At 45.1% G+C, this 25462-nt stretch overlaps 1 protein-coding gene across 1 annotated transcript in view; it reads left to right on the forward strand.

Moving 5' to 3' along the window:
• The window catches only part of LOC137632351 (uncharacterized), a 187135-nt gene that overhangs the window by 75677 nt on the left and 85996 nt on the right, over nt 1–25462 (forward strand). The window contains exons 4-8 of the mRNA XM_068364286.1: nt 621–706; nt 6402–6550; nt 6764–6885; nt 7056–7163; nt 8155–8158. Coding sequence (XP_068220387.1) covers nt 621–706; nt 6402–6550; nt 6764–6885; nt 7056–7163; nt 8155–8158 — 469 coding nt within the window. The remainder of the gene's footprint in view (nt 1–620; nt 707–6401; nt 6551–6763; nt 6886–7055; nt 7164–8154; nt 8159–25462) is intronic.

The raw sequence follows: 25462 nt of genomic DNA on the forward strand, positions 1-25462 counted from the left end.
AAGCGCCTTGGTATATGGATATATATATATATATATATATTATATATATATATATATATTATAATATATATATATATATATATATATATATACATACATATATACATATACATATACATACATACTCTTATGTATATTTATATATATATATATATATATATATATATATATATATATAAATTTATATATATATATATATATATATATATATATATATATATATATATATATATATATATATATATATATATATATATATTCATACATACATATATATATATATATATATATATATATATATATATATATATATATATATATATATATATATATATATATATATATATATATATATATATATATATATATATATATATATATACATACCTACATACCTACATACATACATACATACATACATATATACTCTTATATATATATATATATATATATATATATATATATATATATATATATATATATATATATATATATATATATACATATATAATTTTATTAAAAATATTAGATTTAGTGATTGTTCAGTACAGTACTTTAATATTTTTATATACAGTATTGTACAGTACTTTAAGCTGATGCTTTGTTTGTTTATTTTTCAGTGAGTTCAGAGGCATTACATAGATTCTTCATTGAGTATGAAATTTCCTCTGATCATCTGTTGCAGTATGGTATTTACCTCGCTGTGGTAAGTGTGCTTTTTATAATGCATCCATATATTTGTTTCTACATGTAAACAAACATTTTGTCCAAAGGAAAAGGCAATCCTTTTGGCTTTTGGCTATTGTGTTTGACAGTAAACAGTGTAATGAGAAACTCAAACTTCCTCATTCCTGTTCTCCTGAGGCTAAACTAACTAGTTCAGCTTTTCAATCTCATGGTATTAAAGCTCTATTGGTGGACCTTGATGTTTATGGAGGTGTAGACCCAAATGGTATTTTTCCTTTGTTTTTTTTTTTATAAAGACGGCAGATTTCTTGGCTCCAAAGTTATCTGTTATTTTCCGCAAGTTAGCAAGAAGAGGAGCTTTTAGCACTTGAAGAATTGGTAATATTACTCCACTATGTAAATGTGATATGTTTGTGGTAGATCAAGTCCAACTGATTACCGCCCAATTTCCATAACTCCCATATTATTTAAAGTTTTTGAACGTCTTAATAGGTTTGCTGAAGGTAATCATTTGTTCCCTAGTTTGCAATTTAGTTTTCGTAAAGGCATGTGATGCCTTTTTTACAATCTTTAATGCTTTACAGAAATCCCTCGATTGTGGTATGGAAGTTTGAATGATTGTCCTTGATTTTAGTGCTGCCTTTGACCGTGTTAATCATGAAGCGCTTGTTTCAAACTCAAACAGTTGGGAGTGGGTGGATCATTTCTTAGCAACATTATTGAATTTTTAAGTAATAGATCTCAAAAAGTTATTGTTGATGGGCACCATAATGGGTATACAAATGTGATATCTGGTGTTCCACAGGGTAATATTCTTGGCCCATTGCTTTTCATGTTATATACATATGACATGTGGTTTGGCCTAGAAAACAAGCTTGTTGCATATGCAGAAGATGCCACTCTGCATCAATTCCATCTCCTTGATGTAGATCTGGGGTTGATGAATCCCTTAATAGAGATCTAGCTAAAATTAGTGCATGGTTCAAATTATGTGGTATGAAGTTGAATCCTAACAAAACTCAAAGTATGATTATAAGTAGGTCAAGGGCAGTGGTTCCTCAACATCCGGATCTCAGCATTGATAATGTTTCTTTAACTTTGTAGGACTTTAAAAATTTTAGATGTGATTCTCAACTGCAAATTTACTTTTGAGAAACACATTAGGTCTGTGTCTTCTTCAGTTGCACAAAAAATTGGCTGATTTAGAAAGTCTTTTTAAGATTTTTGGTAATCAATCTATTCTGAAGTATTTTAATTCTTTCATTCTACCTTGTTTCGAGTATTGTTCTCTTGTTTGGTCTTCAGCTGCTGATTCTCATCTTAATTTCTTGGACAGGAACTTACAGTCTATTAAATTTCCTATTCCTGATCTAGATATTAATCTTTGGCACTGTCGTTCAATTAGTTCATTATGCATGCTGCATAAGATTTTTCATAATTCTGACCATCCTTTACATTCAGATCTTCCTGGACAGTTCCATCCTTATCGTAATACTAGGCATGCAGTTATTCTAATAGTCAGGCCTTCTCCATCATGAGGCTCAATACTACACAGTACTCTAGAAGTTTTATTCCATCTGTGATCAAGTTGTGAAAGGATCTTCCTAATATGGTAGTTGAATCAGTAGAACTTCAAAAGTTCAAAGTTGCAGCAAATGTTTTTATGTTGAACAGGTTGACGTCTTTTTATAGTTTATATATGACATAGCTGTTTTGATGTTGTTACTGGGCTATATTTCTCTGCTGGAGCCCTTGGGCTTATAGCATCTTGCTTTTCCAACTAGGGTTGTAGCTTAGTTAATAACAACAACAACAACAACAACAACAACAATAATTAATAATAACCGATTTTCAAAGCAAATGCACAGCTTGTTCAGCCAGCAGTGTTACCAATAGGGGACAGACTAGGATGTACAAGGTTGTCAATGTAGTTAAAATTTAGGTGGCTTTCTGAGATTCAGGAATACTGCAGCCAGCAGTGTTACCAATAGGGGACAGACTAGGATGTACAAGGTTGTCAATGTAGTTAAAATTTAGGTGGCTTTCTGAGATTCAGGAATACTGTAGATAAATTATGGAGGTAAGAATTATTAATGTTGACTTTATTAAGAAAATTCTATTTTTGGTCAACTATATTTTAGAATTAAACATTTTTTTTGGGGTTATTACATATTTTTTGTTTTTGAACATTTCTGGCTTTTATTCCAGAAACTATTAAATTTTAGAGATAGGGTTCCACTGAACCAGAGTTGGAAACTGGTGTTTAGTTAAGGTAACAGGAATAGTAAATGAATATAGTACTGTACATGGATGTATCTTAGCACAATCCTCCCTAATCAAATCATATTTAGGGCACCTGTGTCTTAAATGGACATGGGTTTTGCCTCTTCTGAAACCTTGCCCCTCCCCTCCTTATTCTTGTACCTTCAAAGTACCCAGGAACTAGAGACAAGGCCCGAATAATTTATTTAAGCCTGTAAAAACCTAACAAATGTCAAAGTACTGTACAATGAGCCCTCGCTACTTCGCGGTGTTCGACCATCCGCGGATTCACCACTTCGCAGGATTTTTTTCATAACGCATGTATATACGAAAATCGCGGATTTTCCGGAAATTTCGAAAATACCGCGATGTGACCGATGGTGCGAGATCGGAGAAAGTAAGGAAAATTGAAATCATGATTGATTTTCAATATAAATGAAACTTTGAGGAGCAACAAAGATATCATTTGTTAAAGAGATAGAGAGAGGTAAGGAATGGGAGGTAGTGAAAAGTAGCCCACAGAGTGAGAGAGAGAGAGAGAGAGGAGAGAGAGAGGGAGAGAGAGAGAGAGAGAGAGGAGAGAGATGAGAGAGGAGAGGAGAGAGAGAGGGAGGTTTAAATGTAATAAACAAAAATAATTGATAGGTTATAACACATTGGTGCTTATGTAATATCAACTGTATACTGTAGACGGTTTGAATAAGTTAAGAAATTGTATAAACATACTTTGTTTAGTGTATTCGTACACTCTCAAGCGGCAGCTAGATGTCAGCTGATCTAATCACAGCTAAAAGTAAAACAAAAGAAGTCAACAATACTCGATTTTTAAAACACACCCGAAATTTAAAAACAAAAGTCACACGCTTTCTTAATGTGCAATTAACTATTTAAAGAGTAGCAATTTTCTAGAATAAAATGATGTTTCCCAAAAAATAGTGGATTGCTGATGAAATCGGATGCCGTATTTTTAGCAACGATTGAAATGGATGTAAACTCGGCCTATATTTTTTCGTTTCGTATTTAATTGACACTAAGAAAACTAATTTTAGTTTCTTCATCTATATGTAAGTATTGTATAACACAAAGAGAGAGAGAGGAGAGAGAGAGAGGAGAGGAGAGAGAGGAGAGGAGAGGAGAGAGAGAGAGAGAGAGATGAGAGAGAGAGAGAGAGAGAGTGTGTGTGTGTGTGTGTTGTTTTAAATGTAACAAACAAAAAAATTTTATAGGTTATAACACATTGGTGCTTATGTAATATCAACTGTATACTGTAGACGGTTTGAATAAGTTAAAGAAATGGTATAAACGATACTTTGTTAGTGTATTTGTACACTCTCAAGAGCGGCAGCTAGACGTCAGCTGATATAATCACAGCCAAAAGTAAAACAAAAAGAAGTCAACAATACTCGATTTTTAAAACACACCCGAAATTTAAAAACAAAAGTACACGCTTTCTTAATGTGCAATTAACTATTTAAAGAGTAGCAATTTTCTAGAATAAAATGATGTTTCCCAAAAAATAGTGGTTTGCTGATGAAATCGGGATGCCGTATTTTTTAGCAACGATTGAAATGGATGTAAACTCGGCCTAATTTTTTCGTTTCGTATTTAATTGACACTAAGAAAACTATTTTAGTTTCTTCATCTATATGTAAGTATTGTATAAACACAAAGAGAGAGAGAGAGAGAGAGAGAGAGAAGAGAGGAGAGAGAGAGAGAGAGAGAGAGAGAGAGAGAGGAGAGAGAGAGTGAGGAGGAGAGAGAGAATCAGCTGTTGTAATGGAATGCCGTGTTTTTGTTTCGTGAGAATTTCATCGCCACGACTATTAACAACAACATACTGTACTGAACTTTACAGTATTATACAGACTACTGTAATATGATAAAGTAAAATATTTGTAATAAACCTATTTTATATGAAATGGGGCTATTTTTTTTTATTCAAAATTTACATTTACGTACGTAAAACAACTCTCTCTCTCTCCTCTCATCTCTCTCTCTCTCGTCTCCTCCCTCCTCTCTCTCTCTCCTCTCTCTCTCTCTCTCTCCTTCTCTCTCCTCTCTCTTCTCTCTCTCTGTAAATTGTTTTCCTGCTTTGCTACGTATGTATGATTTTATATAGATAACGGTAAATAATATTTGTAATAACATATTTTCTAAAAGCTTTTACTGTAAATATCATTATTTATCACTTTCATCATGCGCGTTAAATGCCTTCGTTTGTTTACTGAGCGTACTTTATGACGCCGTCGTTTCAGGCGGCGTCATAAAGAAAGACATTTCATTTGGAAATCCTAAGAAAAATTAAGTAAAACATTGGTAGGTAATAACAAAATCAACATACTGTACTGAATAATCAATATAATCGATGCAAAAACTAACCTATACACAGATGTGTAAATGCGTTTGTTTCTTCATTATGATCAGAGATAAACGTAAAAAAAACATTGGTTGCCATTTTTTATCGTGCTTTTTGGCGTGTTTAGGAAACGCATGATATAAAATTGCCTTTAATATTTGTGCCTATTTTAGTTTAGGGTACTGTAGTAGATGCATTAAGTGTTCTGTACATTAAAGGGTAGTTTGTTAACAGTACTACGTACAAGGGAAGGTTTTAAAAGTCTGAATATACATGTTAAATAATTAGGTAAATATGGTGTCACTACTTCGCAGGATTTTCACCTATCGCGGTCGGGTCTGGAACCTAACTACCGCGATAAACGAGGGTTCACTGTATATCAAACATTTGTGAGGACTCGCATGCTGTGAACTTTTTTCAGGTGAATTTATTTTTTTCAAGTACAACTTGAATATCAATTCTAAATTAATGCTGGAGTAACATGTATTTGGGTTTATGTTGTTTTTAACTTACGAGATGTGATACACTGTAGGCTTGAGAGATAATCTAATGGGCCTGTTACATAAGCAAGGTAAATGGTATGTATTCATTATGAAATGATTACTGTATATCCTTTAAATGTACATTTTTTGGTTGGGTTTATGCCATGCATAAAGGGCAATTTATTTGACAATTTTAGTGGATATCCTAAAAAAACATACATACACCCAAGCTCAATGTGATTCATAAATTGCCAACTTTGGAAAGGCTTAGAACTCATAACAAAAAATTTGCAGGGGTATAAATATGATTTGTAGCTCTCTTTTCTTAGCCCATTTAGATCCAAGTGTAAAATTTCATGAAGTTATGGGGTAAAATTCTCTTAGTAATACTGAAACATGTGGATAAACGTAGTTACTTTGAAAAGGTGCCAAATTGTTTTTAAAGATCATCATCTTAAAACGAAGTGGATGCAGTCTAGGACAGTTTCTTATTTTAGGTAAAATAATCAAAACAGTTTTGATTTATGAATTATTAGTGTTGAACCTTCTTGGGTTTAGGTTAGATACTCTCATAATATAATTGATTCTGAATTTTGGTTATTTTTTATTTACAGGCTGATTGCAATGTGTATAATACTGGTAGTTATTGCAGTGCAGAAAAGGTGAATCGTTTTGCATATGGCTTTAGAGAAGGGCAGGAAAAGATTGCATTTCCACTGGACACACTCTTTAATAACAATGCCATTGTGGCATCAGCTCTTCAGTAAGTGGATATGTTTGACTCTGATTATTTTACTGTATTGAATTTTTTAATATATTCTGCAGTTTATTGTAATTCTTATTGATGTTTATTGTTGGTATGTTTCTGTAGGACGCAATTGTGTAATTCCAAGTATAAATAATGTATGATATTTGTGGAGTTGGTATGTTTCTAGAGATTATTCAGTAGTAACAGGTTTATTTGTTTGATTTTCAGTCTGGACTTGATTAATTCTGTGCCAATCCTCCAAACGGCGGGGGAGCGAAAAGAACTGGAGAGACGATGTAAAGGTCGTTGTGATATAATTTTTTCTTTTCAGCGTACTCTTGGCACTTATGGTATGTATGATCTGATATACAGTATTTTGGGTAATTTAGTACAGTATATTAATCTCATGAATAGATTTTGTCAGTACCATGAATGATTATATAGATGCATTCTGTAGTTATAAAGATATAACTGAATATTAAATAAATATTTTGACACCTGTAATGAATTTTTTTTTCAGAACACAGAATGTTTCTAGAAATAGCACATGCATATCAGGACAGTTATGTTTTTGCAATCACAACATATACTGCTGGAACTCTAGGCTTGTCAAATTCTTTATTGGAAGGTAAGGATTGCAAAATACTCTTTCTGTTTGTTGTGTACAGAAATTCCTAGATTCTGTCATGTTTATATGATAGGTGTTGATTGTATTGTTTTTTTAGTAGTTTTTTATTGGCTCTATGGTGACCATATGAATGTAATCACTGATGTTCCACAGGGTAGTGTTCCTGACACAATCCTCTTAATATTACTGTATGCATGTGTAGTATGTGATTTGGTCTTTCAATCAAGTTAGTTGCTTATTTCAATGATTTTTGTATGTATTTAATGTCCCAAATGTAAGCCTTTGATTGTTGAATCTGTTAAAGATCTTTTGTTCCGTAACCGAAATACAAACCACGCTATTTACACAGGGTTTACCTTTTAGCGCAGCTGAAATGGCGAGCCATTAGAATTTAACGAGGGTGTATTACCCCCGCGCTAGTTAGCGGGGGGGTAGGGGAGTGGTAGCTAGCTACCCCTCCCCTCCCTCACACACAGATGAATGCTCACTTTCACTTTTGGCTCGGACAGTGACGGACGTCTCTGTCTTGGTCCTCTCTTGGCAGCCATTGTTTGTTTTGTCTTTACTTAATCGCTTACTTTTCATTTACTCAATATATATGTAAACATGTTTTCATGTTTGTATACATATTTGAGTATAGAAATCAGTAAGTTTCCTTTTCAGATTTGTGTGTGTAGTGTACTTATCTACGTGGTGTCCTCGGCTGTTGGCCTCCACGGCGTTATGGGTGGCGATCGAGTTTGACTTATGTCTTTCTCTCTCTCTCTCTCTCTCTCTGTCTGTCTGTCTCTCTCTCTCTCTCTCTCTCTCTCTCTCTCTCTCTCTCTCTCTCTCTCTCTCTCTCTCTCTCTCTCTCTCTCTCTGAGGTCGTTCACCCTTTTACTACGTGTTACTACGCCCTTGTAGCTTCCTTTCCGTGTGGGGGGGGTTGCTACTCCGTACGTATGTCTCAATTAGTTTATGAATCTAATTGTATTTGTTGATTTTTCAGCTTTGTAGAACTATTCCTTTCGGGGTTTTCGTTCTTTCTTTAGTGTTCATTCATTTTTAAATTACATAATTACATAGTTACATAATTATAATTGTTATAATTCTGTTTTGGTTACAGCTCTCCTTCTGTGAGTGTAAGTGGTTGTGAGGGCACGTGCCTGTTGTGTAATTCTTGTTTCCTTTCCCTCGGGATTCCTCTTCGGAGCCTTCCCGGGGGAATGCATGTGTACTAATGTTTTTTTGTTTTATTTTTTTTTTTACAGTTACTGATCTAGTTCGTTTCTGTAATATGGCAACGGTGTGAGCTGTCTTGTTGAGTCCTGGGGATTCGGCTGTTGCTGCCTCCCCCCTTGTGTTTTCGTCAGGGGCGTGTCTCCTTCTACTGGAAGTACTCCCGTGACGACGGACAGCTCTCCAGTTCATTTTAGAGCTCTCAGGAGGCTTGCCTCCTTGGGCAGGTAACTTTCCTTCCGAGGGAAGTTTTTCCTGTCCAGGCTGGAGTTTTCCCCCTTATGGAGGGTTCTCCTCTTGCCTTTTTTTCGTGCGACTATGCTCTTGGTGCTGAGTGGTCACACCTGCAGTTTCGCTCAAGGGGCTGGGCAACTGCAGGAGCTCCTCTTTGGAGGATTGCTCCTTTTAGGTCACTGCTGACCAGTCTCTTCTACGAAGTGTTTCTCTTTCGTTCGCGAGAGAGTACACTCATAGAGACTCCTCTTCGGAGGTTTCTTCTGTTGCTGTTGGCCTCCCTCGCCGTTAGGCCCACCGTCCGCCTCGTCGTAAGGGCCTCTCATCTCCCTATAAGGATGCTTGAGGCGCCTTTTTGAATCTCCGTTTGCAGCCTACAACTCCTTTTTCTCGATCTTCCGCCTTGGTGCAAATGGACAGCAGTCTGATCTCGTCTTCCGACGGGCAACGGTCTTCCCGACGGACAACGGTCTTCCCTACGGACAGCGGTCTTCCGACGGACAGCGGTCTTCCGACGGACATCAGTCTCCCGGCGGACAACGATCCCTTCGGGGCAAAGAGTTGCCTCCCACGGGGGTTCTTCCCTTGCGTGTTAGGGTTTCCTGGCGCGCCCTTCTGCTGTGTTCTCTCCTGCTCCTGCTCAGTGTTAACGCACAGGCGCTCTTCTGCTCATCAGCGCTCTCCTGTTCGTCAGCGCTTTCATGATGATTATCCCTGCTGTTCCTATTGGTTCCTGTTACGCGCCCTGTGCGTCCACGTTCGCCCTCGCGATCTAGAACTTCGGTTCAGGTCGGGGTCAAGGACTCTTCTTCTATACGCAGGCTTCCACGCGTAGCCTTCTGCTCGTCAGCGATCATCAGCTCTTCAGCGATCATCAGCTCGCCATCGATCATCAGCTCACCAGCGATCACCTGTCTCTCGGCGATCTCCGGTTCGCCCACGTGTGTTACAGCCGGCACGCCAACGTTCTCCAACTCTTCTGAAGGAACATGGTTCGCCAGCTACTAGCTCACCTGCGCATGCTGATCGCCATCGCGCGACCCTCAACTGCGGATGCTGATCGCCATCGCGCGACCCTCGACTGCGGATGCTGATCGCCATCGCGCGACCCTCAACTGCGGATGCTGATCGCCATCGCGCGACCCTCGACTGCGGATGCTGATCGCCATCGCGCGACCCTCAACTGCGGATGCTGATCGCCATCGCGCGACCCTCGACTGCGGATGCTGATCGCCATCGCGCGACCCTCAACTGCGGATGCTGATCGCCATCGCGCGACCCTCGACTGCGGATGCTGATCGCCATCGCGCGACCCTCAACTGCGGATGCTGATCGCCATCGCGCGACCCTCGACTGCGGATGCTGATCGCCATCGCGCGACCCTCAACTGCGGATGCTGATCGCCATCGCGCGACCGCACACCTGCGGATGCTGATCACCATCGCGCGACCCTGCGCATGCTGATAGCCATCGCGCGATCGCCTACCTGCAGAGGCTGCTCGCCATCAGCAACCGCCCATCTGCGGATGCTGATCACCATCGCGCGATCGCCCTCCTGCACATGCTGCTTGCGATCGCTCACCTTCGCAGATTGCTCGCCAACGCACGATCACTCACCTGCGCATGCTGCTCGACCATCGCGTCGGCATAACACAACGCGCCATCGCCAACCTGCGCGTTAGTGCTCACCAGCTCACCACCGATCGCTTGTTGATCCATATCGCCAGCGGTCTTCCTCGCCCACGCGGCAGCGCGTTTCCTTGCCATCGCGCTAACGCTTGCGTTCGCCGCCTCTGACTCGCGCTCATCCACCTGCCCACCCTCACGACCGCTCGCGCAACCGCTCGGCTGCGCGCCCGCGCGACCGCTCGCCCGCTCGCCCGCACGGCCGCACGACCGTTCGCCCCGCGCGCGAGCGCTCGCCTGCGCGACCGCTTGCCTGTGCGCCCACGCGACCATTCGCCTGCGCGCCCACACGCCCACACGCCCACACGCCCACACGCCCACGTGCCTGCACGTCTACGCTCATGCGCGTCCGCGCCCATGCTCTCCAATGTTCGCCCACGCGCGAACCAACGGTTTCCATCACGCGGACGGATGGTGTTCCGTCGCGCGAACCTACAGTGTTTCTTCCGCACAAACGTCGGCTTATTTCTTGCAGTATCCATTGCTCGTCTATGGGTTATCGCTCGCCGACCACCAGCTCTCGCCCTTCCTACCACGCTCGCCCTCCTTCTGCGCTCCTTCGCTCACCTTCGTTTGCGTTACCGCGCATGGGTGCTTCCACGTTCGCCCACGCGAAAAATCTTTGAATTACCGTCGCGCGAGCTCCAGGGCGATTGCGACCACGATTCCCAATGGGGTTTTCGCAGCATGGCCAGCCTGGCGAGTTCTTCTGGAGCGTATTTCCAGAACACGGCCTCACCCCGTAAACGCAGAGCATGGCACTTGCAAGAATAGGAGAAACTAAAGGGAGATCTGAGCAACACTCCTCTTTCCTGAACCTGGTTAGCCCTTCCCCGTCATTCCCTGGAAGGATTTTTGGCGTGGGGGCTTTCCGTTTGAGATTTCTCCATCGGACAAGGGGTAACTGCTTACCCCTTCCTCTGGGAGCTTACCAGGTTCTTTCCCTCCTCGATTACGGCCCGAGGTTTGGTTCAAGGAAGCTACAGGAAGATCATGGGTACTTTCCTCCTCTCGAGCTCAGGCACCTTGGCCTTTCGTCGTTAAGTATCTAACTTCCGGACAAGCTCGATGTTGTACTATCTGGACGCGCTGACTGAGGGCTTCCTTCGGGTGTCTCATCTGTGGAGGTCGACAACCTCAGACACCCTTCCATCCTTGAGAAGAGTTTGTTTGTGCCCAAAGGACAGAGACTTAGACAGCGGCTGTGCGGAGGAAATCGGTCTTCCGTTTTCACTCCTCCAAGGCGCTTTCTTCCAGACTCTGCAGGGCTCCAGCGCCCTTTTCTTTCAATCACGTCGGCCTAAGTTATCGGCTACGACAACTGGGACAAGGTGTCCAATTGCAGTTTCCTCCTGTCAGGAACAGATGGCACGAGAGACTCCCCCAGGGGGCCATAGTCCTAAAAGGAGTTCAGGAACTCTAGGATTGCAGGTTTTTCTCTGGGAGGATGCTTAAGGTTACTCATCCGAATGACAGCTTCCCGATGCCCATTCCCGCACAATCTCTGTGATCAGCCAAGGATATCGCACCTGCCGTCTCTGTCAGCGAATTCAGTGTCTCTGAACCTCTATGCCATAGCGTCAGCAGAGTTGCCCGGTTGGGCAGAATGATCCATACCTTAGGCGAAGGTCTTCCTTAGGGTCATCGACGGCTTCACCCCTGGCCTCCTCAGTCGATCCTTTCTTGTAAGAAAGGATCTGAGAGGGGATGTCCTTAGTCGACCTCTCAGCCCTGATCAAGTTTGTCGAATAAACTTCGGCCAGCGTAGACCAGCAGAATCGATCAGACTGGTAACGAGGCGACAGGACTCCTTAAACCCTGGATCGGAAGGACGGGTACTTTCAGTTTCCATTCCTTCCATCTTCCAGGGTGCTCGTCGAATTCAGCCTAGACTGCAAGTATTCCTGCTTATGATGCAGTGTGGCTATCCCGCCGTAGCATAGCAGGTTTGTTTCCCCAGAGAACTCTCCCTGCCTTCCTCTTGGCCGCTCAGGTGCAGGCTTCCGCCTCCTCTGCTGTTTGGAGGGCTGGTCAACTCCGGTAGGCTCGGGTTCGACCTTCTTCAGCGCCGGGACAAGCTTCCGGATGCTTACCACGAGTGTGGGCTCATGGTATTTTGCTTGGAGCCTTCTCTTCCTCTGCCTCAACATCTGGAGTATCTGGCCATGATATTGAGTCAACGGCCTTACCACGTTGGAAACCCCGCTTCTCGTCCGTCCAGCGAGGTTAAGCAACGTCGGTACTTGGATGGGTGACCACCTGGGGACGCCAGATTCTGTTACCACATCCTCCGAGCCTTCCTTTCGGTTGACTGTGGCAAGACTGAGGAGAGTCGCAGTACCTGTTCTCAGTCAAGCAGAGCTTTCAGCCCTACCTTGGAACGTTTCCTAGTTCTCCTTTCCTCATTGACCCGTCTATAGTCCGAACGGTCGCCTCAGGATAAGTTCCATGTGGGGCGATCCAAGTTCCGGTGGCTTCAGGCAATGTTTAACCGGACTTCCTGGCCCCTATGGGACCAGCGGAACTATTAGACCTGCAATGGGTGTTGACCTATGGAGCCTTTTGATGGTAGTGGATATTCTCGTCCTTTCGCCACATTCTTGATGCTGTTCTCGGACTCGTCAAAGGAAGGGGGGGGGGGGGGGGGCATGTTCCGGTCCAGGACTATGGTCAAGACCTGAAGGATACCTCTCCATCATTCAGGCAGGCTTAGGGGCCTTAGTCTGGCCCTTCTACAGATCCTACAGCTCCTGCCGAGTCGCCCCGTGCGCGTCGACTTCATGATTCTGGCGTATTCTAACCAGCAGGGGACGCATTTTCACACCACATCTTGCAGTAGAGATACCGGGATGATTGAGATTCTCTCAATACCACCATCGGCTCTCTCATTCCAGGCAGGGGAATGTTCTCTCAGACTATCCGAGCAGAGCCTCGTAGAGAGAGTGTACCTGGGGGTCTTTGACCTTGGGTAACCAGCAAGTACTGGTCTGGGGGACCTGATCGCGACAGCTTGGAACCTCAAGCTTCCGCTATTCTTCCCCCCAGTCTCAGACCCCGAAACTCTGGCAAGATGCATTCCGGTGATGGTGGGACAACTTCGACGCCTGCGTCTTCCCTCCCTTTTGTCTGTGGACAATGGGTCTCAACAAGACCAGGTTGTCTGTCAACCTTTCAATGGGAGAGCTCCACTGGGACTATGCGCAGAACGGTTTCTGGACCCTCTGCTTCCCCTGACGGAACTCCCGGGAGAGCTTCTCCCACGGCGCAGACTACTCAAGCAACCACACTGCGACATCTCTCCCGAACCGGGGCGTCGCTTCGGCTTCATGCCTGGAGACACTACGCCTCCTCCTCAAGAAGAGACAACCCGCTACAGTCGCGGTACGGAGGTCGCGTCATCTGCGATAGTCATCCACAGGGGTCTCCCAGGCAAAGTGAAGAGTCTAAGGTGGTTGGTGCCGTGGGAGATATACCTCTTCCCTTGAGGCCTCTTCTCCAGCAATAACGGTCTTATTGCCTTTCGGCGGGAGGAAACTCCTTTCCGCTCTCGGCAATGAAGCCGGACGCTCAGCCTTTCCCTGACCTTCAGGCTTAAAGGAATAACTTTTTCCTGCCCGCTGGATCTATCCTCGGTCATGCGAAGCTACGATCGTCCCTGCCCCAGTCGGGGGAAGACCTCCAACTTGGAGCATGGCTCGGACTTTTAGTCCTTTAAGAGATCGTCTCAAGACCCTTTACGACAGGCCTCAGATTGTATTCCGCCTTGGGTCTCCTGCTCACTCTGGCCACGGCCATTGTGTAAGCAATCTTCTTGGTCTCTTACGACTCCCCCCTTTCTAAGGAAGAGGGGAAGGCAACATTCAGGCTCGCTACTGAGTTGTTAGCTAGACTCAGAATCTGGGGGTCCCGGCCCTTTGGTCCGATTCATTCAAGATTTCGAGTCTCCATTCTGTATCTGATGTCCCAAGACCTTCTCTTTCTTGCCAGTAAAGGAATCGAGAGGTTAGCGCTGGGAACAGCTGCAGTTTGTCCTGAGTTGCAGCCGATTTGGGAGCACAAGGAGGACATGGAGGAGAGTCACCAGTATACCTCTTCAGCCCGGACTCAAGGACATTCATCTCGACCTGTCTCTAGACCCTCCCCCGTCACGTCGCCCTACAGTACGATGTTGGATACATCGCAACGTCCCTCGCCTTCGAGTAATACTACTCTGTGACGCAGGTGCTACAAGCTGGAGTCTGGAAGCGTCTAATGACCTTCGCAGCCCGCTTCCTGTAGGACGTGACCCACAGGAGTATCGATACGTTTTCTATCGCTCTGTGGTGGCTACACAACAGCTGGTCTAACCTCAGGCTCCTTTTTGGACAGGTAGCAGAAGGTTGAGGGCATTGTTATCAGGTTTTAGTCTGCGTGAACGAAAGAAGTATGTCTGGCCCTTTCTTCTTTCTTCATCATCCCCTCTGCGGGGAAGCAGCATCCTGGTCTCTGCATAGCTGACCTCAAACCTCTGCAGGTAAACCATGCTTCCTTGTGTTCCGAGTATTGAGTCAATACTGTCGCGTCCCTCATACCCTGACGAGGTGGTATTGGGAACGTCCTAACCCAGAGTTCCTTCTGGAACTCCAGGTCAACTGCCTAGGACGGGTCACACTTCTTCCTTCACACACAAGCTTACGTAGGCCACATGGTTCCTTGCGAAGCAAGGAACTTGTGAGGTGCAGGGACTCCTTTTATCGAGTGCTACTCACTCGGATTCTGAGTCCCCGGGTAAAGCCAAAGCCAGTATGGCTGGGGACTTTCCACCCTACCTAAGGGGTAAGTCACCCTGTGTAAATAGCGTGGTTTGTATTTCGGTTACGGAACAAATGACAAATTCGAAGATAATTTGTATTTTTCCTAACCATACAAACCTTAGCTATTTACACATATTTGCCCGCCAGCCCTGTCCCCCAAGACAAGTCCTACCTCTAAGTGAAAGTGAGCATTCATCTGTGTGTGAGGGAGGGGAGGGGTAGCTAGCTACCACTCCCCTACCCCCCCCCCCCCCCCGCTAACTAGCGCGGGGGTAATACACCCTCGTTAAATTCTAATGGCTCGCCATTTCAGCTGCGCTAAAAGGTAAACCCTGTGTAAATAGCTAAGGTTTGTATGGTTAGGAAAAATACAAATTATCTTCGAATTTTTCATGCTAAAATTAGTTCATGTATCAAATTATTGGGACAAGGTTAAGCTTTATTAAAACTCAAAGTATGATTGTCAATAACTTTAAGACATTAAATCCAGATGGCGCATATTCACTCTAGGCATTACTTAATGATCTTTTCTCTACTTCTTCAGCTTCACAATTTAGCCTTCTACTTTTGCTCTGTTTTTTCTTCCTTTCTTCCATGTTGCTCTCTTAGTTTTCTATCTTGGCTTTTGCTTCACAGTACAACAGCAGGGTTTTCTGGCAGTTACATATCAGTGTTGAAGGTGCTTCCCAGCCCCGGACAGACCATATTTCCTAACTCTGTGAATCCTAATAAATGTATATTGGCCAATTTTCACCATATATTATTAGGAACATCCAATTTGGGGCAGTTTATTGCAGTTGGAGATACAGTGAACCCTCGTTTATCGCGGTAGATAGGTTCCAGACCCGGCCTCGATAGGTGAAAATCCGCGAAGTAGTAACACCATATTTACCTATTTATTTAACATGTATATTCAGACTTTTAAAACCTTCCCTTGTACGTAGTACTGTTAACAAACTACCCTTTAATGTATAGAACACTTGATGCATGTACTAACGTACCCTAAACTAAAACAGGCACAAATATTAAAGGCGACTTAATATCATGCGTTCCTAAACACGCCAAAAAGCATGATAAAAAATGGCAACCAATGTTTTGTTTACGTTTATCTCTGATTATAATGAAGAAACAAACGCATTTACACATCTGTGTATAGGTTAGTTTTTGCATCAATTATATTGATTATTCAGTACAGTATGTTGATTTGGTTATTACTAATGTTTTACTTAATTTTTCTTAGGACTTCCAAATGAAATGTTTTTCTTTGGACTTCCAAATGAAATGTTTTTCTTTATGACGCCGCCTGAAACGACGGCGTCATAAAGTACGCTCAGTAGACAAACTAAGGAATTTAACCCACATGATGAAAGTGATAAATAATATTTCAGTAAAAGCTTTTATAAAATATGTTATTACAAATATTATTTACCGTATCTATATAAAAACGGATTTTGAGCGAAGCGAAAAATCTATTTTTGGGTGAGATAGCCATGGCGTCCTGATGGAAGGTTCCTGTTTGGTAGCTTCCTTGGGTATAAGACTACTAAGATATTCCCAGAGAATTTAACCACAGGTTATCACAGAATTCTAACTTCTGGAGCGAGTATCTCAAAGGTTTCCCTTTAAGACATCGTAATACAACAGGGGACACGCATGTCTGGTCGTGCCACATAGCTATCTCCACCCCGAACAGAGTTAACGCTTCGGTGTGTAAGGGCTGAGAATAGCTGGGAGCCGTTCCACAGCTAATCTCACTCGTGGCTACTACTGATACTCGAGACGTAAACAAACGGACGCCATTGCTCTAATGACGTCACGAGCGTCTTTATCCTGGCGCCAGTTGCTGCCCATCACCATGATACAATTGTGTAGGGTGGGAACAAACTGACGAAGTAGTAGGGAGGGTCCATCAGGACGCCATGGCTATCTCACCCAAAAATAGATTTTTCGCTTCGCTCAAAATCCGTTTTTTGGGCTCAAGCCATGGCGTCCTGATGGAAGAGTACCAGAGAATCAATGTATCGTGGTAGATTTTCCCCCAGAGTTAAGTGCCTAGGCATTGACAAAATAGCAAAGTAATCTTAGATAAGAACCATAGGAACGAAGTATCCTGCCCCCCATTGGTAGGAAGTTCCCATGGGCTATGCCGACGTCAAAGTGGTATTGAAGGACTATTCATCTTGACAGAAGAGCTTTTTAAGAGCTTAGAGATGAAGCAGAATGTTTGATATTTGTATAGGAACATTCTGAGTAGGTCAGTGGTGGTTGGGCACTGTGTGTAGGATTCATCTCCTGATTATCAGAAGTAAGTATTCGAGTAGGAACCTTACTGAGACAAGGTGAATATAATTTAAGGATAGACATCTTAAATTCTTCATGACCATAAGAAAGGAGGAATAAATAAAACTATGACAGTATGTATTTCATAGTAAGTAGGAGCTGAAAGAGACGCATAAGTAATAAAATAGAAATTTTATTTCACAATGCAGAAATTAAATAATTTACAGCAAAAGTAAAGTTCATTTACAGTAATAATAATGTACATAGAAATAAAGGCTTGCTCTTGAATCTGAAAGGGAATTTCAGGATTAGTAGGTACTCGTTCTCGAGGAACGCAAGTCTTTAAATAACACATCATGCTCAAGGCATGCGGCACTTGTGTAACACTATGACATTTCACCTGGGATAAGAACAGTTATAAAAGCACTAAGTGTTTTTAGACATCACTATGAATCACTCGAGGGTCAACATAGGCACCCGAAGAGTTAGAGTCCCAAATAACTCACTGTTCTACGCAGAGTTAGGTGCAGGTTTCATAACACTACCTGCGGCTACCACAAAATGTTTGATTTCGTGCACTTGTTTCGCATAATGTTTAAAGAAAACTCGCGAGGACTTCCAGCCCGTAAAGTTTTTAAGGCTCTCAAAGTCCATGCTCTGAAAGAAGTTCAGAGAAGATGCCACTTTTCTAGGATCATGACCAGCGGGTGTACTGTTCGGATCCGCTCTGCGAATGAAGTAGGTGATTTTCGCTCTTAATTGTTTCAGTGACAGGTCGCTGCCCGATGTTTCTCCTTTGAAGAGTTGGCCTCCACCAAAGTTTGAAGTTCTGCGAAGATAGACCTTGAGGCTCTCTACTGGACATAGAGAGACATCCTCCTTCAGGGGGCATATTCTCCAAGGGCCCCATCTTTTGGTGGGTAATTCATTTTTGGCGAGAAACGTCGGATCAGGGGAGAGGGTCACTTCTCCTGAATCAGCAAACAGGATGTGTCCCTCTTCTCTTGATAATGCCACTATTTCGCTGACTCGAGCTCCCGAGGCGAGAGCAAATAAAAATATAACTTTCTGAGTCAGATCCTTGAGGGGGCATGAATCGTTGTCCAAGTTGGAGGCGAAATGGAGCACCTTGTCTAGTGACCAGGAGATCGGTTTCGGAGGGGGTGCTGGGCGTAGGCGAGCACATGCTTTCGGCAGTTTGTTAAAGATGTCGCTGGACAGATCAATTTGGAAAGCGTATAGAATTGGTCTAGTCAAAGCCGATTTGCAGGTCGAAATCGTATTGGCTGCTAATCCTTGTCCATGAAGGTGAATGAAGAAGGACATGCAGAAATCAATGGTGATTTCTTTAGGATTTTTTGCTTTAACAAAGGAGACCCATTTCTTCCAGGATGATTCATATTGCCGTCTCGTGGATACGGTCTTGTATTCCTCTAGGAAGTCTAGACTTTTCTTCGAGATCCCAAACCTCTTCTTTGCGGCAAGGGAGAGAAAATCATGAGATGAAGGTCCTTGATTTTCGATGATGAAGCGAAGACAGTCGACTTCTGTACTTGTTGAGAGAGAACTGGGCCCGGGAGAGGGATCAGCTTGGGCTGCAGCTCCAGGACCAGGGGGGTACCAGTTGCTCCGGGGCCACTTGGGAGCCACTAGGGCCGCTGTCCCTTTGAAGGTTCTCAGTTTGGAGAGGACTTTCAACAGAAGGTTGGTGGGAGGGAACAGGTATATCTTGGACCATCTGTTCCAGTCCAGTGACATGGCGTCCACCGCTTCTGCCTTGGGGTCCTCGTACGGGGCTACGTACAGAGGAAGTTGATTGTTGTCGCTCGTTGCAAAGAGATCTATCTGAAGTTCTGGGACTTGATGAGAGATGAAGGAGAATGATCTTGCGTCTAGAGACCATTCCGACTCTATCGGGTTTGTCCGAGATAGAGCATCCGCTGTCACGTTGCGGAATCCTTGTAGGTGAACTGCAGACAGGTGCCACTTCTTCTTCTCCGCCAGACGGAAGATTGGGAGAAGCACCTGATTTATCTGGGGCGATCTTGAGCCTTGGCGATTGAGACAACGAACTACCACCGAGTTGTCTAGGGTTAGACGGATGTGGATCGAGGGCGGCGGGGATAGCTTCTTCAGAGTAAGAAGGACCGCCATGGCCTCCAAGATGTTTATGTGGAACGTCTTGAATAGTGGAGACCAGGTCCCTTGAGCTTGTTTCAGGTGGGAGTGACCTCCCCAGCCCTCCAGTGAGGCATCCGTGTGGATGTTGAGTGAAGGAGGAGGGTGTTGGAGAGGAATGGACCTTTTCAGGGCCATTGCTTCCGACCACGGCTTTAGGAGGCGTCGAAGTCTGTTTGGAAGCCGTCTCTTGAGGTCTCTTCGAGCGATGGATGCCGATCGTCTCCAGACTCCCGCGGCATCCTTTAGCTGTGCACGAAGCACTGGGTTTGTCACTGAGGCGAATTGTAGAGAGCCTAGAACTCGTTCCTGCTGTCGTCTTGAAATGCGTTTGGATTTCAGTAGTCGCTTGACAGACCCTGCTATTTCCTTCCTTTTCTTCTGGGGGATGGAAAGGCGGTGTGACTGAAGATTCCAGTGGATTCCCAGCCACTGAAACTTCTGAGCTGGAGAGAGGCGAGATTTCTTCTCGTTGATCTTGAATCCCAGGTGTTCTAGGTACTGGGTAACTTCGTCGCAAGACTTTGTACACTCTTCGGGCGATGGAGCCCAGACTAGCCAGTCGTCGAGGTAGGCCATCACCTGGACGTTTCTTAGGCGGAGCTGTTGTACTATGGCGTCTGCCAGCTTCGTGAAGATCCGAGGGGCCACATTGAGGCCGAATGGCATGGCCCGGAAGGCGTAGCTTTTCCTTTGGAGTCGAAATCCTAGGTAGGAGGAAGCGTGATGGTTCATTGGAATGTGCCAATAGGCATCCGCCAGGTCTATAGAGACCGTGTAGGAACCTTGAGGCAGAAGGGTCCTTATTTGTTGAAGCGTCAGCATCTTGAATTTGTTGTTCTCTATGAACTTGTTGAGGGGGGATAAGTCCAGAATGACTCTGAGCTTGTCTGAGTCCTTCTTGGGAACGCAAAACAGTCTCCCTTGGAACCTGGTGGACTTTACCTTCCTTATCACCTTCTTGTTCAAGAGGTCTAGAACATATTCTTCCAGAATGGGGGTCGATTGTTGGAAGAACCGCTGGAAGATTGGGGGTGGTTGCACCCAACTCCAGCCTAGACCGTTCTTGATGATGCTGTGTGCCCAAGGATCGAAGGTCCAACGATCCTGGAAATTGGCGGAGTCTTCCTCCCACCGGAAGCACTTCATTGCTTCTGGTGTCCCGAGGACTTGTTGCCTCGGCCGCTAGCTCCCTTTCCTCCTCTACCTCTGGAGGGACGACGAGAGGCGTCTCTGCTTGCACCCCTGGACGAGCCTCTACCTCTGGCATGAAAGGTAGTGGATGGCTGTTCAAAGGCAGGGGTGAAGACCGGTGACTGTGACAACACCGGTTGGGGGACCAATTGAAAGGTCTGTTGTGGTTGGGCAACCACTTGGGAGGTAGCGGGTCCCGGAAACTGACGTCTTTGTTGACGTTGCTGGGGTTTCGGTTTCTGAGGTTTCCTCTTAGGCTGAGGTCCATCGTCCTGAGAGGTTTTCCTTTTCCTGGACATGCCCCACTTGTGGAGAAGGTTCCTATTCTCCGTGGCGGCTCTGTCCGTTATTTCCTTGACAAGGTCCGAAGGAAACAGGTGCTTTCCCCAGATGTTGGAGGAAATCAGCCTCCGGGGTTCGTGTTTCACGGTGGCACCGACAAACACGAATTCACGACAGGCTCTACGAGCCTTTATGAAATGGTACAAGTCCTTCATTACCGTCAGTAAGTGGGATTTGGCCAGTACCATGTAGTGATCGGGGTACTGCTGTGTCACAGGCCATAACTTCAAGTTGGACTTGATGAGAAAGAGACGCTGCAAGCCTCTCCTTCGTGTCTTGTTCCCGGCGAAGGAGGTGATCATTGAGCTTAGGGAGGTCTTCATTAAACTGACGTCCGGCAACGTCAGGATCGAGCCTACCCACAACGAAAGTATGTTGGACATCTTTCCATTGTCTAGTGTCAGGGGGCGTTACGATGGAGAAGGGTCTGCACTCCTCCAGTGCAGGGCAGGGTTTCCCTTCTTCCGCCGCCTTAAGGCATGCAGCCAAGGCCTTTTCCAAAAATGGAAGAATCGCAGTGTCGGGAGCGACATAAGTAGGATGCTTCTTGCTCAAGGCAGGAAGCTTAGAGCAGGTAAAGCCCCTGCTCTTAAATGCGGAGGCTAGCATAGCCTGGGCCTTTGCGAGATCGAACACTATCTCTTCCTTAGGTTCGGTCTCCTCCTTCGAGGCAGGTTCAGAACGAAGCCGGACGTAACAGTCCGGGTAGGCCTCGAAGCTTGGGAAGAATTCCACATCTTCCAACGGGACCGTGCCGATTTTGTCACTAACAAAGATCCTGCCGGTCGCAATAACCATATGCTCTGCATACCTCCACGGGTTGGCATGAGAGCAAGCTGGGAGATCCTTAACCGAGATCTTCTTCGGTTCTCTGGATCCAATCATAGACCTGATGGACTCCTGGTTCTCCTTCAGTCTGTCGTCCATGACAGCTCTAATCAGTCGGATCAGTTCTTGTGTAGAGGAAGAAGGATCCGGGGTCGAGGAGGTAGACGGAATGGACACATCCGTCGGTGTAGGAGTAGGCGGAGGGATGGACGAGGGAGTAGCTCCAATCTCCGACTCGGTGTATTCCACCTTGTCTTCGTCCTCTTCGGCTCCTTGAGCCATAAGCGTCTTCTCCGTGTCTTCCGAGACGTCAGAGATCTGTTCATCCTCTTCGGAATCTAGGCGACACTCGTGCATGGACTGAGCCATGACCACATCAGGTTCCACCGTAATTTGGACAGTGGGGATTGCTTCCTTTGGAACCACTGAATCAGGGGAGGCCTTAGGGAACAGCAGGGACCTCAGTTCTTCGGTGGCCAGGTACGGTCCAGTGGCATTCCTCTGAAAACCACGCACCCACTTGCGCAGTTTCTCACGAGCAATGTCTCTAACCTCCGCTGAGGGAGGGTTATGGAAGGCCTCAACTAGGTAGGCCTGGCAGACCGTACAATCCAGTGGATTCCAGAACTTCCAATCCCCTCTCTTGTCTGAGCAAGGGGCGTGAGTCCTGCACGCCGTATGTCCGTAAAACTGGGAGCGTTTCACGGCACAGTATGCGAAATCGCACTTCATCTGCTCCTCCTGTGGAAGAAAGAGAAAATGAGTATGGGGGAGTCATAGGAATGGCTCTTAAATTAAGTTAATATTAATCATTAATTTTAACTTATATAAGGTGTGATGCATAGAGAGTGAAACAGTAAAGGAGAACACGCTCCATGCATCTCGCCGGCTGGTTACCATAGGCTTGGTCCTGGGATAATCCAAATGACCGAGATCATTGGATATAGTTTCCTAGGATTCCCATTATATTGGAACTCCATGGAAAGCCAAGGACAAGGTGGGATCGAATTCATTCGGTTCCCAGATAAGAGCCAGAAGGTCTCATTAAGGGTAACTGCTTCTGGCAACCAGCCGTGCTAAGATGCACATAGCATGCTGGAAATAGAAGAATGCAAAGAGACAGCATGATCACTAATAGAGCAGTACTAGGTACTGATCTTAGAAGCAAAGCAGCTTATCTATTTGCCAGGTAGGGCTATCTTAGTCTTATGATAGCTACAGAGAGGGGGTGCAAGTATTCTTGACGCCTCCGGGGTATCCGGCAAGCCGCCGGCACGCCGGAGCTCGCTCCAGCATAGATTCTGGCATTAGAACAGACAATTTTCAAAAGTCAGTTAGATACCAGGATGGCGGCCGCCGGCACAACGGCGGCACGCCGGCAGGGAGCGGCGGCTCCGGCAGCCGGAGGATGCCGGATTGGTGACTGGGGTAAGGATGGTACAGGTAGTATCGGGTTGCCGGCAGTATATGCCGGCACTCCGGAGATCGACCGGCAAGCGGACGATTAGATAGGAGTAGGAGAGCCGCCGGTAGTAGCCGGCGGCAGCCGGCAGTCCCTCGGAACACGGGGGGCTGGGGCGCAAGGGTAGGAAGTCACCAAGAGGCAGGTATTGCCGGCATAAGAGGCGGCAAGAGACCGGCACCCAGATAGATAGAGAGACAGGGGGAGGGGGGGAAGGATGCAGGAAGTACCTTCAGGGTTCCAGACATCCCTCCCCCTCCCTGAGGGGGTGTACCCATGATAGAGACAGGCTCTATCATCCATATGCAGGGGTCACTTAGGGACCGGGAGCAGGTAGCCCAAGGGAGGACTAGGGAACACCAAGATGGGGGGGGGGGGAGACTCCTTATGCAGAGCTACACTAGGAACTAACCTTATAGGACTCTATGAAGGTATATGTACCAGAGCGGGACTGCACAAGGAAGCTCGGGTAGCCCTACTCATCCACCCTAAGGAGGAGTAGTAGGACAGGGGACAGATGAGTATAAACTAACCTAAGCATAGGCTAGGCTATACAAGAGATAGGTGGGGAGGGGAGAAGAGAGGGGTCTTTCCAGGAAGGGTTTCTGTACCAGAGCGGCCACAAAGGGAAGGGAGGACACTCCCTAACCTAAGATTAGGCTGATCGGCTAAAACGGTGCAAGAGTACAGTTTCAGCATGGAACAGAGAAACCTTCCTAACCCGACCTAGATCAGGGCTAAATGTCCTGAACTAGGCAAGGAAGAAGACGTATCGCTATCGCAGGAAAGTCGCAGACTATCCTAGCCATAGAGGTAGGCTAGCCTAACCTCACTCTCAGACGCAATCCTAAAGGGGGTTCATTCCTTTAGGAGGACTGAGAGGCGATATAATACTCTATTAGACAATGAATCCCTTTACTCAGAAAAGGATCAAGGCTAATTAGAGGAATGCCAAGGCAGGGGATGAAAGGAAGCATATAGGGGTCCTAAGGTTAGGTTAGGCTAGTAAGAATCACTGACTAGCCTATCCCCTATATGGTCCCTGAAGGCGAAAACATTTGCATCTCTAGTCAAAAGTATTGTAAAATAATAATGCCACTATCTTCATAACTTAGTCTAGGATCACTGATAAATCATGCATGAACACTTGTATATAGGCTCCTGGCGCTGGGGGGCTGGTTGTGCTAAGGCATTAGTAGCCGACTGGTATGAGGTCAATCGATGACCGATAAAAGCGTCTAAACACGAAATAAAAGTTCCTAGCTATGAAGACTAAATAAACTAATGTATTTCGATTAGTATATAAGGCCGGAGCGTTGTTGTGGCTAACTAAATAAGACATGCAAAACAACACGACGCCATAAAATGGCGGGTCCGGTAGAGGCACAGCTCTGCCACAAAACATCAATTATTTCGCAAAATAATATTTACTTTACGGCCAGAGCTTAATTAAACAATACTGGAACCTTGTACTCAACTTTCCAGAAGAAGGCGAGGCTGAAGGTAACGACATAGCGAGATGCAAAACGATAAAGTTCACACAGGGAAAATCCGTCTCAGTAGGGCAGCTACTAAACAAAGGATAAAGACGCTCGTGACGTCATTAGAGCAATGGGCGTCCGTTTGTTTACGTCTCGAGTATCAGTAGTAGCCACGAGTGAGATTAGCTGTGGAACGGCTCCCAGCTATTCTCAGCCCTTACACACCGAAGCGTTAACTCTGTTCGGGGGTGGAGATAGCTATGTGGCACGACCAGACATGCGTGTCCCCTGTTGTATTACGATGTCTTAAAGGGAAACCTTTGAGATACTCGCTCCAGAAGTTAGAATTCTGTGATAACCTGTGGTTAAATTCTCTGGGAATATCTTAGTAGTCTTATACCCAGGAAGCTACCAAACAGGACCTTCCATCAGGACGCATGGCTGAGCCCAAAAATCATACATACGTAGCAAAGCAGGAAAACAATCTACGAGAGAGAGAGAGAGAGAGAGAGAGAGAGAGAGGAGAGAGAGAGAGAGAGAGAGAGAGAGAGAGAGAGAGAGAGTTGTTTTACATACGTAAATGTAAATTTTAAACAAAAC

This window comes from Palaemon carinicauda, chromosome 41, assembly GCF_036898095.1.
Source record: "Palaemon carinicauda isolate YSFRI2023 chromosome 41, ASM3689809v2, whole genome shotgun sequence".
In the NCBI taxonomy this organism is placed as follows: Eukaryota; Metazoa; Arthropoda; class Malacostraca; order Decapoda; family Palaemonidae; genus Palaemon; species Palaemon carinicauda.